At 37.5% G+C, this 19,126-nt stretch overlaps 1 protein-coding gene across 1 annotated transcript in view; it reads right to left on the minus strand.

Moving 5' to 3' along the window:
* Positions 1 to 19,126, minus strand: part of RGS22 (regulator of G protein signaling 22) — a gene marked incomplete at both ends in the record, with an annotated part of 58,685 nt that overhangs the window by 3,144 nt on the left and 36,415 nt on the right. The window contains 7 exons of the mRNA XM_082287221.1: positions 2,874 to 3,014; positions 4,534 to 4,713; positions 7,627 to 7,788; positions 11,640 to 11,798; positions 12,412 to 12,574; positions 15,577 to 15,725; positions 16,218 to 16,310. Coding sequence (XP_082143347.1) covers positions 2,874 to 3,014; positions 4,534 to 4,713; positions 7,627 to 7,788; positions 11,640 to 11,798; positions 12,412 to 12,574; positions 15,577 to 15,725; positions 16,218 to 16,310 — 1,047 coding nt within the window. The remainder of the gene's footprint in view (positions 1 to 2,873; positions 3,015 to 4,533; positions 4,714 to 7,626; positions 7,789 to 11,639; positions 11,799 to 12,411; positions 12,575 to 15,576; positions 15,726 to 16,217; positions 16,311 to 19,126) is intronic.

A 19,126-nucleotide genomic window follows, 5' to 3' on the forward strand; every position in this document is an offset into this window, starting at 1 on the left:
CTTTGCACATTCTGTCTGATGATCCCAAAACCCTTTATAAACATCAACCGATGGTCATATTTTACCTCACATAGTTAACCCCACAACATCTGCAAGAGCTGAGTAATATAACCCTCCCATGTTCCAAGTGAGAAAGTGAGAAAAAAAAAGGAGATCAAATGGTTCCGAAGTCACTTAGTAAGTCCCTGAAAGATCTGGAAAAAGATCACACTATCTTGTTTCTTTGCTCCCAAAGTGCCTTTTCCTTCCTCATCGTTCCCACTGTCCTAGGAACCTATATACTGTGACTTTTGGGTACAGAACTGCCCAGGCAGTGTGATGCTGATCTTTTCTGTAGAAACAGGCTCAGTAACTTCTGTGGCACACACAGTTGGTGGAAAAGGGATGCCAATGCAAACACAGAGGCAGCATGAATACTACTGCACTGCAGTTTATGGGTGCTGGCTCTCTCAATGAGAATAGTGAATTAAGCAAGGCCTTTAAAAATGACTTCTCATAATAAATTAAGCAATGTTATAGCGAATTTAGATCCCATGCCATTACACCACTAACTAACATATAAACTTATTGCTAAGAGAAAAGGAAAATAATGTTGATGGCTTTCTTTGCTAAGGTCATGGAAAGAGTAAGTACAAATCTACAGTGTAAATTAAAGCTAAAAAGTTAAAGCTATTTTTTGCACTTGAAAGCAAAAAAATCCAAAATCTATTTTGGAGATAAAATGCAATGATGTATACAACCAATTACTAGTACTGGCATCAAGACAGTATACAAAAAGTGACTAATATATTTGAAAGTATGTGGCATGTGCATCTAGCAGCTAACAAAGGAACAAGTCCATTGCCAGGATGCCTTTGATAGAATTTGCCCCTTAAATAACAAATAGGCACACACAAAAAATATTGAGATAGTCAAATAATACCAACTTATTCATCACTGCTTGGTGAAAAGCTCCTTGTCTGCTCATTTTTTCTACTATACTACATAAAAGTCCAACTCTTATCTGTTCAGTTCTAAAACTAAGGTGAGCGCAGGTAGATTCAGTGCCCAGGGGACACGTGTGTAAAGGAAGAAGAAAGCAAATTCCTCCCCTGCAACTATGATTGCTCTGTTTGGCATAAACCCAAAATAGCAACTGATTTGTGGGGTGGAGAGGCGATACATATAAGAAAAGCTGTTTCTAACCCTTGCCAGAGCTTTCCTCTCATTCAGTGAGCCTGGTGGGGCAGAGGAAAATAGTCCTTATTTTCATTGCCAAGAAATCATCACCTTCCACAAGCCAACAAGTGAACCTGCTCATGTTAGATGAACCTTATCAGTATCCTTCAGGGACACTGAATCATTTGAATAGTTATGTTGTCACCAAGAGGACAGAAATCTCAGGCAAGAGAACAGGAAATGGCAAATTCTTTAAACAGTAACAGAAAGGGAAAAGGATTTTAAGAATATTGGAAAGATATTTCTGTTGCACCTATTCTTTTAAGAAATTTTAAAAGGTAACTGGTTTACTGGGTTCTTTTTTGTGAGAATAGTCTACAAACTGTTTACTGAGCTGCATTCTCTGCCTGACACTTTCTAAAATTTCTTACTCTCTTTCCCTGCTTAGAAGAGTAATTCACTTCTCCTATTTTTTCTCCATAAAAGCTAGGCTTTTGCCCTCCTGCCCAAGATTTTCTCTTTATTCCTTGATCTTTATCAGAAATTTCACAGACAGGCAACAAACAGATGGAAAATAAGTCTGTGAAAACGCAGAAGTGCATTACTTTGAAATATTGCATTCTTGTACTGTAAGCATTGCCAATGGCCTTGGCAGACATATGTATATGGAGACAACGAGCTTTGGAGAAAGGAACATGAGTTCTTGGATTTTAGACTTCCCTTGACATTGGTGTGTGGCCTTGAGTAATGCTTCACTGGTCCTCAGCCTTCACGTGCCTAAAAGAGGATAACAGTGTTTCCATGTTCTTATGGGCCTATGACTTTATCTGTCCAGATACCTGTGTGGTTCTTGTCATGTGTAACATCTCAACACATGTATATGATATTTAAAATATGTAAAGGTCTTTGTAATGCTACTTATTATAGTTTGCAAGTCCAATAATTTCTCTGCCCTTAAAAGAATGTTCTCTCCTCAAAGCTCGCCAAAAAATTGTATTTAATAAAAAATAAACTTTTTCAAAGCCTATAATCAATAGAAAAAGAAATCCATTATATTTTAATTCAAAAAATCCAAGAAAAACAATTTTACAAACAAGCATTCCACTGTAGAGGTCACAGTTCTGTTAATGTGCTGGAACTTCCTGGAAACTCACTTTGAACAGTCTAACAATTTCACTTTCAAAGCTGAGAAATATTCAAGAAAAGGCAAAGATTATGCAAAGCATATAAAATATACTATATAAATATTTTTTAAAATAATGTGCAGGATTTTCAAATAGTCCTTGTAGAAAATAGATATTAAATCAGTTTTGGTTTGGGTTTGGTTTGATTTCAGTTGTGATACAGAACGTAAATTCTAATAAACAGGTCTGCAGTAGCCCATGTACACATGGATTGTACACAGATTTGTTTTTCTTAATTCAGCCTTCTTTTTTTGCTCTTCTCTTGGCACAAAAGGTGACTAAAATACATTTTTTCCTCTGGTTAATGAAAGGAGTATTCCATTGACTCATCTGCTTCAAGTTAAACGTATGTATATGCATTGGCAGAATTGGGAACTAATCACCTTAGGACTGGGTTGCATGTAAAGCTTGAAATCTAACAAGAAGATTTGGTAGCTTTGGATCAGGCTGAGAAAGGGACATTTTAATTTATGTATCTTAGCTCATGTTATTCAGTTCATCAGCAGTCACCTGAAACATTATGAGCCTTACCTTTGCTGTTATCCCTTCCTTCTTTTGCATCTTTCCTTCCTTTTTTTTCTCCAAGGCAACTAGAATTTTGTCACGGTCCGTATTGCTTTGGAACTTACAAAATTCTGGCCAAAATTTAAACAGAAGAGCAAAAATACTCATCTGCGCAGGAAGAAAATAAAGTCAATCTTGACTGTATTAAGGAAACAGTTGACTGTAAAATAAAATGCAGAATGAGATAACTATTTTTTTTGAACACACAGCCTTGTTCCTCCCACGTATTCCATCCTGACATTTCAGCCCAGCTTTGCTCAGCACATGCTTTTCATCAGTGTGTTTATTACTGGTGAGAAATCTTCCTAAAACACAGTTAAAAGGCACTTTCTTTTTTTATATTTCCCTAAACAATTGTTTGCATTAATGAAAACATCCATCATTTTTTACAAGTATTCTTGATAAAATATACACCAGTAGAATTGCTTTTGCACCACTGTTCTGCTCAAGTATTTCAAATATTCAGTTCATTAGGGAGAGGGCTTTTTCTCCCTCCTTAAGAGAAAGGAAATACTTTTTTGCCTCTGGAAAGGCTCTTAAACCACATTACACATCTATGAGCAAATCTTGGATAATTTTTAAATGATATAATCTCTCACAGGGTCGTTTTTGAACTAGAATAAGAAAAACAATTTTAGAAAAGCAAACAGAGGGGCTCAGTGAATTCTGTTACTGCACGTACTAAGGCTCACATTTTTCAATTTATTTAGATGTTTAATTTGCATTGAGAAACTTGGCTTCAAAGGAGCCAAGCATGCTTAGCACCTCACTGCTTCTGGCTCAACGGGCTTGAAAGTGACATGTGAGTCACTGTCGGGTTCCAGTCACATCATTTTGGCCTAGTTCTTCCTTTGGTTTTGTGCCACATTTCTGGAGTTCACTGGGTTTTACACAGGCTGAAATGAGACTTCTCTTTCTCTTAGGACCTATATGAACCCCTTTCTCTGACAAATCATTCATCTTTTGTCATCCGAACACTTTATGGACTCACAGTTGATGTCTAAAGGTGTCAGTGGCAATTTTATAGGAAAAGAAGAACAATTACTTTTCTTGGACTTAGAAGATAAGGCAGTACCAAGGGATAAGAAAATAGTAAGTCTGTAGTAAACATTCAAAAATTGCTATTCAACCTGATTAATAGAAAGATCAGAGAGAAAATTGACTACAGCCACTTAATACACACTTTCTGTATAAAGAAGGGAAAGGCATTCGGCAAGTTAAGTTGTCTTCATGGTTTACTCACATCTGTATTTTTCATAAAACACGAAACCCACAAACTTCCTAACTACAAATTACTTCTCTGACATTAACCAAGTGGTAAAGAACAAGCAATTAAGAACATAGACAGAATTAATTTCTAACGCCAGAATTCCTAACACAGACCTGGATAACACCTTTCAAGGATCAGCTAGCTGTCAGAGATTTTCTTTACTGAGCAGTATATATCCAAAGCCTCTCTTTCATCTCCACCAGTCTCATTGAAATATATGACTATAGTTTTCTCCTTCAAGCCCAGGCTTATGTGTGGAGTCCTAACTGTCACATAAGCAATGAAAACTTCTTAAAATCAGGCACACAGTCTCTAGCCAGACCTATTACACAGGTCGAGATTCGCCCGGCTTCTTACCTGTGCCTCTCTAAAAATGTAAGGTCCCAGTTCTTTCCTACGCTCCACAATCTTCTTTGATTGTTCAGGTGGGATATCAATCTGCAAAGCTGGGGGTATGGCAGAATTAATAAAGCAGTCAATAATAGCTGTGATCTTTTTCTGAACTATGGCATCAGCACAATGAGAATGGCACAAGTCCTGAAAGATGAAAAATAGCCTTTTCAGTCAATGGAGAGAGACGCATGCAAGAACATTTACAGGGGGCCAGTGATCAAAGAGTAATAGTCATACAAAAATAATTATACAATAAATTCCTTCAGTATGCAGGGCAAAATTATTTTGGTAAATGTGCATGGTCAAAACCATGCTTAAGACATGAATGGGGCTTCTGGTTTGCAAATGCAGATACATAGAAACCATTGCTTTTAGGTGATAATCTCTGCCTGCATGTTCTGATGGAACAGCTTAGATTTTAAGTACATTACTGGCAAATAGGAGACATTTCTGAAAAGAGAAAGCCATCTACAAGTGTGAAATGCACTGATTTTCACAATGAGCCTGCTATGACTTGCATATTCATGGTAACTAAAAGATAAAGAAATGTTTTAAGTGCTCCAGCAAAAGAGGGGAAATATTTAGAGGGTACAAGATATTCTAACCAGGAATGTTGTCACAAGAGGGGACAATTTCAGCTACCACTAGAATCTTCTATTTATTGAAATCTTCTACTTTCACCATTCATTACGATTTTTTAGTTTCCCAAAACCTCGGGGTTTGAAATAACTCTGTGCACTATAGAATAAAAAACAAACCTGAACTTACAGGAGTGAGATGTCAGAGGAACACTGGGCTTTTCTACTTTTTAATGTGATCCTATTGTTCTTGTAAAACCTGTTATTACTGCATTTTGACATGCTGAGAATGCCAGCATTAGACTTTGACATGAAGGAAAAATAATTCAAAGAGTGTCCTTCCAACACTTTGAAACATGAACTTTGCCTCTGTCCATCTATATCAAGAAATTTATATAACACAAGGAGACTATCACATATATATTAAGAGACACAATGATCACTCTAGAGTTTTCAGGAAGAGAGCTCTTTAAATGAAGAATCTGAATTTAGTTTTGTTATAGAAGGCTATATATTTACTTTGCAAAGAAATTAAAACCATGGCTTTTAACCAGAAATGTGGTATGTGAAAGAGTTGGCTTGCTTTATTATGAATACTTTTAGTTTTGGAAACGAAAAAAAAAAGAATGATAACAACTATAATAAAGAAAGTAAGGCAATGCAAAAACATATTCAATATATCCTAAGAATATCTATTATGGCTTTCTTTGCTCATCTAGCATAGAAGGCAGAGAGCTGTAGTAAGAGGGAAGACAAACAAGCCATATGATATGAAGAGAGATGAGACCAAGCATAGATGAACAGATGGAAATGATCCACAGAGTTATGTTTCTTCATATTTGTTTAAAAAAAAAATCTTGGTTTTGGATTGTCCCAAGATGTGCCGCCAGCCTGATGGGTTATGGGGAGCGATGCAGTCATTGACTCCTAAAGGGAGTTCTGTCTAAACTGATGGCATGATAGGGCTCAGACAATACAAATATGCACTGTGCAAAGTGCTGCCCACGCCTTTGGCAATATTCCTGCAGTTCAGCCTGACCCACAACACTCCTACTACTCCAGCCCTTTGCTTCTACAAAGAGCATCAACTGCCAACCATGACAAATTGCATGCATGGAGAAATATGGTCCGATTGTACTTTTTCTTGATAACAAGACAAATAAAATTAACATAAATGCAGGAAAAGGGGTGGGACAAAAAACAATAAAGGCTTTCTTCAGAGAGCAGTCCTACAAAGAAAAGAGTTTAACCTACACTCTACATTAATTTGCAGAAAGTTTCCATGTCCTCCATAATGTAGCAATGAAGAGTCACAAGTCTCAAAAAAACTTCAAATATCTAGAAAAGGATTTATGTTGTGGAACACCAGATGCCTTCATACCAGAGTTTTAATCTAAGCTAGTCACTCTGTAACCACAAGAGAGACAGCAGCAACCCCAGAGAGCATTTCAGACTGTGATTCCTTGCCTGGGGATCAGAGCCTTCGTGAGGAAGAGAGATTGTCCCCTGGAAACAGAGGAGCTTCACCTTCTAAAGCAGACACCAAATTCAAATTCATAAAATTAAACAGTGAAAATACACCCAGATGCCTGCAGAGGCTCTCCAAGTGCTACTGCAACATCAGCTGTGCTTACAGCCCAATTTCTGACCATGTTAGCTAATCTCATGCTCCCTGCCTGCCCTGTCCACATGGGCTATGTTCAGGAGCCCAGGAGAGGTTCTGCACTCTGGTAGCACTTTTGCTATCCCAGAGGCAAAAGGAAAGAGGAACACATGAAACATCTGTGGCGTTCCTGCATTCAATCCAGGGTGTTCCTAGGAGGTTGCAGTCTGATTTAAAGTTTCACTCCAGAGGTTTTCCATTGGGTTTCAACACACATAGCAGCAATTTCACAAAACTACATCTATTTGGGAGAGAGGTAATCCTGCTGACCTTTGCCATCACATTTCACTTTGGTTCCAAGCTTAGCTCAAGTCAAATTTGATTCTACAAAATTCAAGGGAGCTGGGGTCTGCATTGTACATATAGGTACAATTTTGGGGTGGATACCATCTTTACATCTGTAGATTTGATTGAATTTAAAAGTTATCTCTCATTTTTGAGAAATTACAAATTCAGATAGCAGCTATAAAGACAGAATGAACATTTTAATGCTTGCATATTTCTACTGCTCAACAGATGTATACCAAACTCTGGGCGTTAGTGAGTTAGCAGTGTTTCTTTAGAGACTCTGAAGAATGTTACAGTTTGAAGAAGCATAAAGAAATACAGGGATAATGCATTTGAGTCAAAAATAGCTACCTTTAAGATGTGAGGATTTTCATTGAAGAAAAAACCAGTTTAAACAGTGAAAGAGGCTTTACTATGAACAACAGAATGCTCATAAATATTTTTGTTAAAATTCTCCTAATATGCAAGAATGGATGCATCTACTTGCAAATTGAATACTTTTCCTTTTGCTCCGTTTTACCACCATACCTTATACTTTTGCACCTCTTGCCAAAAGAGCACTCCATTCCCCAGTAGGTCTCCTTTCAGTGACACAAAACGTTGAAACAGATTTCCTGTCACTGGATCCAACAGTGCTTTGCGGAAAGCAATTATTTCACTAGATGAAGAAACGCTCTTATTGTCCACATGCTGTCAAAAGAAGAAATAGATGCACCAAATAAACTTTGTTTCAAAAAGCAGTAACAAAGGCATTAGTTAGTGTAAACTGTCTGATTCTTATCTTTGCACTGACCCTAACTTTCAGTAGTTTACGAATTTATGACATAGATACAATAAAATGTGGCAAGGTTTCATTTCTTCCTTTCCTTTTTTTTTTCCCCGTTTGGTTTGGGGAACATTTTTTGGAAGATGTGATGGGAGAGGAAATGACTGACAATGATTTAGACCATATGACTACAAAGTATAGAAACAGCTATTGTTATTGATTATGAAAATGGGCTACTTTTCTAGAGAACAGTTTGAGTTTTATGCAAACAAACAACAAAGAAAAAGGAACACACAAACCACATAGCTTGAAGTTGTAAAATGCTTCTGACAGGGATCTCACCACCAAAATGAGGTTTGAAATGTGTTGCCATGATCGCCAACAGAAGCCAGAGAGTTTGCTCTCTGTGAAATAAAGCTACCAATAGCAAAATAGAATTTAAAATCCTTGAGACATTTTGGAAATCCTCATGCTGCCAAGCACAGAACAGTAGGCAGCCAGGAAAGGGTGGAGAAAGAAAGATGGCTTATGCAGGGACAGTTTGTTTGAACTGAAGTTCATGCTGGCCTGCCTTCCTGAACAAACAGTTCTTGTGCTGTTGCTGAGGAGCAAACCAAAAAACCCCCTTTTGTTATCAGATGGATGAATGAAAACCATCTTCTAAAAGTGGTTTAAAACTCTTGAAGTCCTGGAGGGGTGGAGTGCTGTTCAATGGTGAGCATGGGTCAGAAACATTTTTAGTTGTTACCAACAGTCCTGGAAATCTAACCTGATCCTAAGCTGAAAGGGTTTCTGCAGCTTATCTTAAAAACAGAGGTTATGCTCAGTGTCCTGTTGCAGAGCCTTCCGGGGTGAGAGCATACCCTGGCAAGAAGGAGGGTGGTGGCTGTCCAGAGGGTCCTTTGGTTAAAATAAAGTCAGCTCAATTTAGGCAGTAACACTGGATCTTCTCAGCCCTTCTCCAATTCTCCAAACGTGATCTATTCCCTGTGACCAGGATTTAGGGAACTTCGGGGAAAAATTATTTCTAGGGCATATTCATGAAGGGAAGAACAAAATGTTGCTTCCATCCCTACACTAGTATATAAACACTGCTTATTTTATGGGTCAACAGCCTTGAAGCAGAACACGGAAAACAACCATCTTCCTGACAAACAGACAAAGGGAAAACTCAGTTAACAGAACCCACATGCACTTTGGATCCCTTTTGTGCTGATGGTTTGCATGGATAATTGGTGACCGGGTCTCTAGTTTGATTTCAACAGACAATAAAAGTTCAACTGAACAAATGTACACAACTTGTATGTTGGCAATCACAAAAAGTTCACTGTTCTTCAAGAGGAAAAAACTGGCAAACATCTGATGAAATGTATTATTACAAAGGTTTAAAAAGTTCAAATTTGATATTATCTCAGTGGTGTGAGATTAAAATACAATTCTAAACGAAACAGATACTGTGAGATATGATTAAACCTGCCCACTCCACTGCATACTTCACATTCCCTTTTGTGTCTGCACGTAATCCACTTGCAATAATAAATAAACTACCAGATGCTGGAATGAACAGCTTGTCCAAATAAGTCCACTGCATGCAAAATACAGATAAATGTGAATTAGAGGTACAATATGAGTTTGAAGAGTGTTAATAGTGCCCCAAAGCCCAGGACAAGAGACCTTTATTTTCAAGTATGACCTCTCCAGACAGAAAGGGAGAGAAATTTACCATGAACATCCAGCACGGAGCTAATCAGGAGTAATGTAAGTAATCAGTCCACTATAACCAGTACAATCATGATTGCTTTCAACATTACATTTGGGCCTCAGACTGTCAACAGGGAAATTGTGAAAAATGTGCAAGGTCCAAATGAAAAAGACTGTGAAACTGCAGACACGAGAGATGCAGTAAATTTTATTTGCCTTCCACATCCTGGTTGTCTTTTGCAGGTCTTTGCGTGAAAGATCTTCAGTTATGTCCCTTATCTATAATTGAACAGAAGATTATTATTTTATTTTTTTAAATATTCTTCTTTCTTGTTCAGCCTTCTAATGATTAAGACCCCAGTGGTAGAACAGTTCATATGTCTTCTTATGGATTTTATGTCTGAAACTTGTCGTGGACCTGCGCAGAATGCCATCCCTTCTTCAGCTATAAATGAGCACCTGCTCATTAAGACTGGGGAATTAGAGAAGACAAGAGGCAATAGCAGTCAAGCTGTGCACTCAGTAAACTGGTTTACTTTACCCATAATGTTCTGAGGGACCACTTATGTGAGGAATAAATGTTGGGTTTGATTTTTTTTAGTATGAGATGTTTTTAGTTCCTTTGTACAGCTGTATCAGAAATACAGACTTGATCCTGCAACTTCTTTGTAGCAAAATTACACCTCAAACAAAGGGCAGGTTTCCTGAATAAGGACTACATAGCATGCCCACACTGTTTTGTCACTGTGAAATATGAAGCCAGCGGAGAATGTCATCTGGTTTCACTTCTTCTAAAATACTTTCTTCAAAGAACCTTTTCATCCTCTGACTTTTCAATAAGAAAGAGAAAATAGCAATCGGACATAAATGGAGTTAGGAAAAGACTAAAAGCTCATTAGAAGTATGTATTTCCTGTAAACTGTTTGAGTTGAATAGAGCATTTTCTAAACTACTTGGGCTAATCTCCCAGCCAACACAGTGCAGCAGGTGCAAAAAGAGGCATGAGTTAGCTTTCAGACCTGGAAGCAGCTTTAGCGCTATTGCTTGGTCTTGTGCCAGGGCTTGTAAAGGAGGCAGAGTTCAGCTAAAAATGGCAGAGGGTTAGGATTTTTTTACAGAATTAACATAATCATTATTAAAATTACAATTTCTCTTATTCGAATGTATATCTTTCAGATTCCTTAGTGTTCTGAATCAATTGAAAGGATTCCGTTTATATGCACTTCTGACAACACTTCTGACAACCTTCTTGATGTTATAAAGATGACAGAAAATGAGTTTTATGAATCAATGCAGTTGCATATGTGTCTGCTTGGTGGAACTGTGAAGTTTCCTTCTGCTATGACATTCACATGTCAGAGCTGTTGTGGAAGTGGAAACCCCAAGTCTTTGCATCTGTCACCAGCAGGATGATCCCCTTACAAGGATCACAGCCACACAGGCACTCATAAAAGGCAGATGTTAGCTCTGCCCATTCCTCAGTCTTTCTAATGAACCAGCAGGAGTGAAAGGCTCCTCACTCCCAGCTTTTTGGCAACTTTCTGAAAGAACCAATTGGAACAAGGCTTGTAGCAGTTAAGCTCCCCACTCAGCAGAATTTCACAAGTCCTGAAGTCATTTCTACAGGCACTGCAGCTCCAGATGGGAGAATGTGGACAGCGTAAGAGAAAGAATTATGGCATGGGAAGCCCACTCATCTGCTTGTGTTCTGGTCCCCTTGGGCAAATCCTTTACACAAAGCAGTATTTCTTCAGTGTGCAACGGTATGGCCAAGGCAAAATGGCACGGGGAGAGTGTAGCACTACAGCAAAGATTAGTTCACTCTCCTGGCAGCCTGGATGGCAGCAGAGCTAACACCAGCTCCTTCAGATTTAGGATCTAACAGTAATACTGTCAGCTAAATTAAGCCTTCAGATGAACCTACCAAGATAAATGCTTCAACCTGTACATGCTTTCAATGTAAACTGAAAGTAAGATGTGGTCTGCTTTTCCTCTAAACCTTTTTATCCCAATGGTAAATTATGAGCCAAACAAAAAACAATGCCTGTATGTGTTGCCGTTGTCAAAAAATTACCTTTGCTTGTCCTTCTGCCCCATGGTGTTCATCTGCCAGGAACAATGGCAGCCATTGTTTTTCTAATCTCTTCTGGACACATTGCTGAACTTCTAGCAGAACGGCTGCCGAAAGTTGATCATGAAGGCTTTGTCTCCTTCCTCCACCTGAATGCATTAGCTAAGCAATCCAAATACAATAACACATGACATAAACTTTTGTGTATACCAAAAGTCCTTTATCTCTCTACATCCTTGATTTAGCAAAGCATGAGCTTAACTGTAAGCAAAGCCCTTAATGCATGCTTACCCAAGGCTCACATGTACTTTTCATAAAAGGGAACAGATTACATTTGTCCTACCTATAATAGGATACAGACTCTGGCAAATAATACCCCAGTTTGACCAAGAAAATTGCCTAAGTATCAAGATATATCAGTACCACAGCTCAGACTTGTTGTCTGTGGCTTTACTGACATACTAAAATAGAAAGCTGGAACAAGTCACTGTGCCTGAAAGTAATTTTTACACTTTTTCTGAGCTGTCTTGTGCATGCTCTGGCCATGGCCACAGATCACAGTTTAAGAAAGATGTTCTGTAAGTGGTAGGGAAGAAAAGCCTGAGCAGGAAGGAAGGGACCTATACAACCAGAACAGAACCAGATTTCTGGACAAAAATATAGGCAAGATTTGAAGAGATAGCTTGGGGAAAAGCTGGAGCAAACCCACTTATGGGTTTTTATCTCAGTCACATTCACACTGAATGTTCTTTATGAATAGTTCTGTAACTGCTACCTTTCCTTGTTGTTCTCTGGTAGCTGGGCTGTTGGGTCCAAAGAAGTACCTGTTGTTTAAGTACTTGTTTTTAATGTCCTTAGATTTTTCATTACTTTTTTCTTTATCCTTGTGCAGCATCTTTTTAAACTCTTCAATATCTAGCCAGCACATGAGATCCATGCTACAGACAAATTTAAACAGCATGTTATTTCAATATTGAGTTAATTTCATCAACATTCTAGGGAGTTATTAGTTTAACCACAACCCACCAAAGTATTCAAAACCTAAATACCAGGTCAAATTTTATGTCATTTTTTCTCTGCTAGTACCATCTGCTGAGACCATGGCACTTGCTGAACAGGCAGAGCAAATACACATCTTAGAGATTTCACTTAGGATGCCATCTGGAGTACCCTGAAAGGAGTAACTCCTCAATATGCCACTGCTAAAACCAGCAGGGACTGTGAACCAGAACCATAGTGCAGAGCTCACAGAGAGAATGAAAAATGAAACAGATGAGAATTTGAATCAGTACTGAGGCTGTGAGCCACTGAGAGACAAGTCGATGCCTCCCGCTCTGTCTCCTTGTTAGATCGCCTGAGAAAGGAGTAGGGATGACAGCTGGGAACATCAGCCAAAGAAATCACCCCCTTCCTGCCCCTTGTGAAGTTCTAGAGTTTAAGTCAGTCTGTAGTTAAGCAGATAAAAACAATTAATGGTAAAATTTGTTTCTACGGCTTTTTGTGGGCTGCCTTCTCATAAATTACCAATTCTACTACTTATCTAATTAGTCATAGTCAGTGACAAATCATTCCAATGATGCAATTCACAATCTATATTTTGTTCATAATATCTGAGTATACATTGTAAATTTAAGTTTTTTTTCACAGAATCATCGAATGGTTTTGTTCTCTAAACCAGGCAACAGAATAAATGACATATCTACAATTTTCAGTTTTTAATTTATATGACTGTTTTCCAACAGTATCTTATTAGCTGAAGTTCTGTGAGCATTTTAGTGAGTACATTCACTGTATTTGCAGCAGGAAATATGAAACATTGAATTCAGACAAATCTGTTTCAGTTTTCCATTCAGTTAATAACTGGCTTTTTCAAAACATTAATCTATGAGTAAAATGTTCAAAAGCATCTGACTGATTTAAGAACAGATGTTCTCCTTTCAAAAGTCTTTTGAGACCATTACAGACCTAAATTCTATTGAGACTAAAATTCTTTCTTTTGCTAGTTCATCACAAAATGACTAAGTTCACCCAAATGCAAGTGATCCAAGTTACTGTGGTTTATGGAGTAACTCCTTGGCATCTACCTAAGACAACCGACCAAATATGTACACCTAATTTAAAAAGCAAAATATATAATCTTCAAGTGTGTTAGATAAACTTTTTAGTGGTGACTTATCCTGGCATACTGGATCAGGAGCACATCCACAGTCAATTAGCCTGGCGAGACTAATAAGTGTAATTCACTAACCCAAAGTAACACAAATTGTCCTGCAATTGCGTGAATATATCCCATATATTTAACAGAGCATTAATTAATGGAGCTTTGTTTAGTTTCTTCATTTTGTGTGCAGGTACTCAGCAGCCTTTCCTTCCTGAAACTTGGATCACTTACGATTGGACGTTATCAAAGCCATAAGTTTTGATGAAAAGGCAAATTACATGTCTGGTTTTTTCTTAAATTTTCCAGACTGCATTAGTTCTAGGATCCCTTCAGATTATAGTACCATTAAGCACCTTTATTGTAGCATGCCCACTGGACTCCGGAGTAACTAGTCTGAACCCAGCCCTAAAACACTTCAGTGAGACTTTTTCAAATATTTTTCTTCATTATGAATTTTTACAAAAAAGGAAAAAAAAGTCCAGAAGTTAAACATTTCTCTACCTGGCTCTACCAGTTAAGATGGGACTTGTCTGTGACTAACAAAGAAGCAGGAAATACCAGACACAATTCAGCACACCTGTCCAGGACCTGTTACCTGCTGATTCCTACCATTTCCCCAGTTAGAGAGGAACTCAAGACTAGTGGTCTCCTAACTGCGATGTGTGAAGAGGGTGTGCAAGACCATTTGTAGATGGGCAGGAAGAAAATATTAAAACTTTAGTAGCACATGTATATAATCTATAAAAAATTAAATATACACATATATATGTATATATATACTAGAGTTCCACGCTCAAAAAGTTTTTACTGATGAGATGCGCAAGCAAAAATGTTTGGAGACCACTGCTCTAGACAACTAACTCAGAAGTTACCTGACTATAAGCACCTACAGCATAAGAATATCCATCTGAACTCATTATCTGCAGCCCTTTTGTAGTCACTAAGAAGAAATAACCATTTTAGGAATGATTCAGCCAAATAGGTTTTAGATGTTACCTTCAGAATTAGGTGTATTGTGTCCAGAAGTGTGTATTTCTCTCTCTGACTACAAAGGGAACAATGTGACAATAAACAGAAGTGATGACATTGAGTCTTGGCCAGAGGAGTTCTGTGCCAGATGCCCCTTTCTGGGCACATTTGAAAAAGCTGACCAGTATCCAATGGAAAGCTATAGCAGTGCCTGACTAGAATTAATAGCCAATATGCAAAGCATCAACTCATGGGAACCCATTAAAAGAAGGAAGTGACAGTTTAAAGACAAAAAAAAAAGTGTCAGCTTCTGTTTAGATCTTACTTTTAAAAACAACAGGCTCACTTTTTCAAAGACCCTGCCTAAGACTGTATCTGCTACAAGCTAGTATTTAAATCTGTTCAGCAAACACAAAACTGTGGTTGCTGTCACACTATGAGAATAACCTGCCTGTTTTCTATTTGTACATTTTTATAATGACCAGCTTTAATTTTTTAAATGTACTAAGTTGTATCTGTACTAAAAAAGAGAAAATTTTACTCATTATAGGCTAATTGTTCTACTCAGGGGTTTGCCACTAATCAAAGCAGAAACTGAAAGCAAAACTGTAATACAAATATGTTTTGACAGGAGAATTTTTACCCCAAGAAAAATTCAGTTGTCTGAACAATGTGCGTGCGTATTTCATAAATATGCAAACACATTTTTAAAAAGACTAAAATCTGTCAACATTTAGACAGCCAAGATCCTCAGAAAAGATTTCTTCTGAACTTAGAAACAGGTAAAATAATAATAATGAAGAAACGTACCTAGCAGAATGCTCATTAAGAAAAGCCCAGAACTGTTCTAACTTCTCTTTGTTGTGGATCAGATCAGATAGATTAGGACCTGCCAATTCTTTGGGAACTTGATGCAAGTGCTGATCTTCTTTGAGAGCCCCAATGTCAGCAACAGTACTCTGAGGGGAGAAATTATTTTGCTTGCATAACTGTTTTTTTCACCTCTGTATTTTGCTCTAATAATTATTGCATTAGATAACCTATCTCTGTGAAATAGCTTTTTGATTGCTGAGAAAATAAATTGAGTTAAGGCTCCAGCTCCTAGTAAGCTTTACTTTTTTATTTGCTTTAAACGTATCAGTGTGTGAAGGTTCCATAATCAAATAATCCAATATATACCTGTAATTCACTTGAAATGGAGGTATTTACTCAAGAGCAGGGGCCCAAAATACATCCCACAGACTTTAGGTCTGATGTTGATGGAACTGACAGAAGACCTGTATATCTAATTAACACAGTGGCTGTCAATCAGTCCCCAAAATGAATGGTAGAAATCAGACAATTTGCTTTTCCAAACTAGCATCTGGTTAGTCTTTCATTGCTGATACTCAAAGTGTGAGCCCTCTCTGATAGAGAAAGGGTTTGTTTTTGTTAGTAGGTACTTGTCTTACCTCATCCTTCTTGGAACTACTCACTTGATGCAAAGCCTGGAGCTTTCTAAAGTACACGGAGTCCAGCTGTTGAGTTTCTTCCACCAACTCCACCTAATAAAAATAATATCTTATATCACCGCTACAGTACACATTATAGGAAGATGGAGAACTACATGGGCACTTTGCCAGTGACAGTGGATAGAAAATAATACATTTGCCAGTAATGAGATCGATGTTTAGAAAAGACAAGAAGTCACATTCTTGTGACAAACAGTTCTATCAAAAGCCCTGGTAGAACTAACTTTTCCCATCTGTGTAGGATCAGATGCAGATTTCTACAGAATACCACTAAATAACCTAACTATATCTTTAAGCAAATAACTTTGAATTCAAAAAATTGCTAAATTCTATTGTGTACATAATATATCGTGTATGTATTATATTGTGTATATTGGGTCAGACGTACCTGATTGCCTATACCAGCAAATTGTATGTCAAAGTGTCACTGAGAAGCAGAAAAACAGTTCTTAAAACTAGGACTCTCAATAGGAAATGTCAAAAAGACAGAGTGCCACAGATTTGGAGAAACAGAAATTTAAGATGAGAAAGATGTTTAAATATCTAAAAAATAAAGGTGAAAGCTTTCCGACTTTCAGTCTTGTCCCCTTCCTTAAATAATTAACAGTGTGTGATTTGAATTCATGAAGTATTGACACTTTTTAACTTAATTAGAAGCTGTATGTATGTAACTAGTGCAGTTCTTCATGTTATGTACAAACAATCAGTAACTGCAAGAGATATTTGGTGACCCTCCTGGCTGACTAAACCATTTGAATGCAGATTTTAGGATATTTAGCAAAATCAAGCCAATGCCTTATACTGATCTGCATGCCCATTACAAAGATTAGAAAGCTGTGATTATCTTATACAAGTGTTTATGTGCAGACAGAGAAGAGAATGTTTAGATTAATATTCATGATACTTTCATCTAAATGTGAATACCACACTAATCACCGTGTTATCTGAATGTCTTCAGGCTCAATGCAACTTTATTCCATTGTTATAAAGTACTGTGGGCTATTCTTTCCCTTAAAAGAAAACATAGTTTAAAAGCAAATTGTAAAATAATTCAGAACATTTTTCATAAAGTTTAAAGAGAAAGCAGATAGAGGCAGGATGAGAGTCAACAGTAAAAAGAAACTCTCTTAATTTCATGTTTCACTTAAAGAAAAAACATAGGTGTATATACTGAACATGTCCCAAATAAACAATTTTGGACTCACCTAATTCTTGATAAAATATCTTGTTTCATTATGGGCCAAATACGTCCTGCTATAGAGTAGAACAAAGGGGAAGAGTAGAGCCAGGGACTGAACAAAATACAAAGCAGACTTTGTGCTTGGGAAGAAGTGTGCCTAAGTATCAGCCTGCACCTAGCACAAAGAGACTCTAGTGCCTCCTAGAACAGGTTGTTTTATGTCTCTGTATTATAACTCTTCGCAAACACACATATTGTGCAGTCAAAAGGATTTAGCTGGTTTTTTCGTGCTCTGATTAAGATGCTTGTGTTATTAGAGCACTGCACATAACTACACGCGCAAAGCAATGCATCCTCTAAACTGAAAGGGCAATAGATTATCCTGTGGTTAACTCAAGGAGATGTAAACTGCCACACATATTAAGTGAAAGGAGAAGTATATCTCTTCAATTCTTACTTTGGAGGAATCTTTCCATCACTAGAAGCAGTGAAAACACAGTATTCAGAAAGCTCAAAAGCAGACTCCTTTTTATGCAAAAGCAATGTAAAAAACCCTCAGCTGTGCTGGTGACTTGACTCAGTGAGGACCAGCAATAGACCCTAGACAACTCTTATAGTATGCACAGAAAATACACAGTTACAAGAGTCTAAAACTAGTCTGATAGGAAGTAAACAAAATTTCAGGTTCATGAAAAGTAGCAATTCCAAGGTGCACTGAAGGTCATAAAGAATTATAGCTGAAATAATTTAGAAAAAGTAATTTATCTGAAAGGTTAGAAAAGATGTTGAAAAGCAAAGAAAATATTTTACAGATGTGTTTGGATTAGTATATTTCATTTTACTAAGCTTTTCAAACTTTCAAAGTTTCTAAAGGATACAATGTTATCACAGGATGAGAGGGAAAGTCCCCTTGTGAATTAATTAGAAGGTAGAAAATCAAAACCAAAGAAATAAATAACTTTCATTATGGGGTGGGGTTCCTATTGGAGTCTCACAGGGATCTGCACTGAGGTTGTTTTTTAAACATTCAGAAACTATCTGGAAAAGGAGGTGAGTGAGAAGACAACAAAGTTTGCAAAATTATTCCACAGAGCAAAAAATTAAATTGACTGTGAAAAGCTGCAGGATATCAGGACACTTCAGCATCTGCATGATAAAAGGCCAGCTGAATTCAACGATAATAAACATTAAGTCATTCCAGTGAGCTCCAAATTAGGGCTTTCCATTAGTAGTTATTACTTGGGAAGGAAATCTTGGAATCATTGCAGATGGCTATTAGCTTACATTTTGCACATCCACTCAAAGTTCACCAGGAGTCAAAAGGCAATTAGAATGAACAACTAGGAACGGAACAAAGAGCACAACAGAAAACATGGTTCTGCCACTGGATAATCCTTAGTGCATCCAGACCTTGAGTACTGCTTGCATCTCATCAAAAGAATGTAAAATAACACATACAGATGGGGGAAGAAGTGCAACAAAGGTATGGAACTCCTCTGTAGGAGGAGAGGTCAAAGTGTCTAGGATTCTTGAGTTTCAAGGAGATCTAATTGAAGTAGGATACAATAGAAACTTGTAAAAACATAACAACATTGAGAATAGGACATTGAGATAGGATAACAATTGTTCACTTGTTCCTTATGACATACAAAACTAGGGCACCAGGTGA

Source organism: Coloeus monedula (genome assembly GCF_965178545.1).
Source record: "Coloeus monedula genome assembly, chromosome: 1".
Lineage (NCBI taxonomy): Eukaryota > Metazoa > Chordata > Aves > Passeriformes > Corvidae > Coloeus > Coloeus monedula.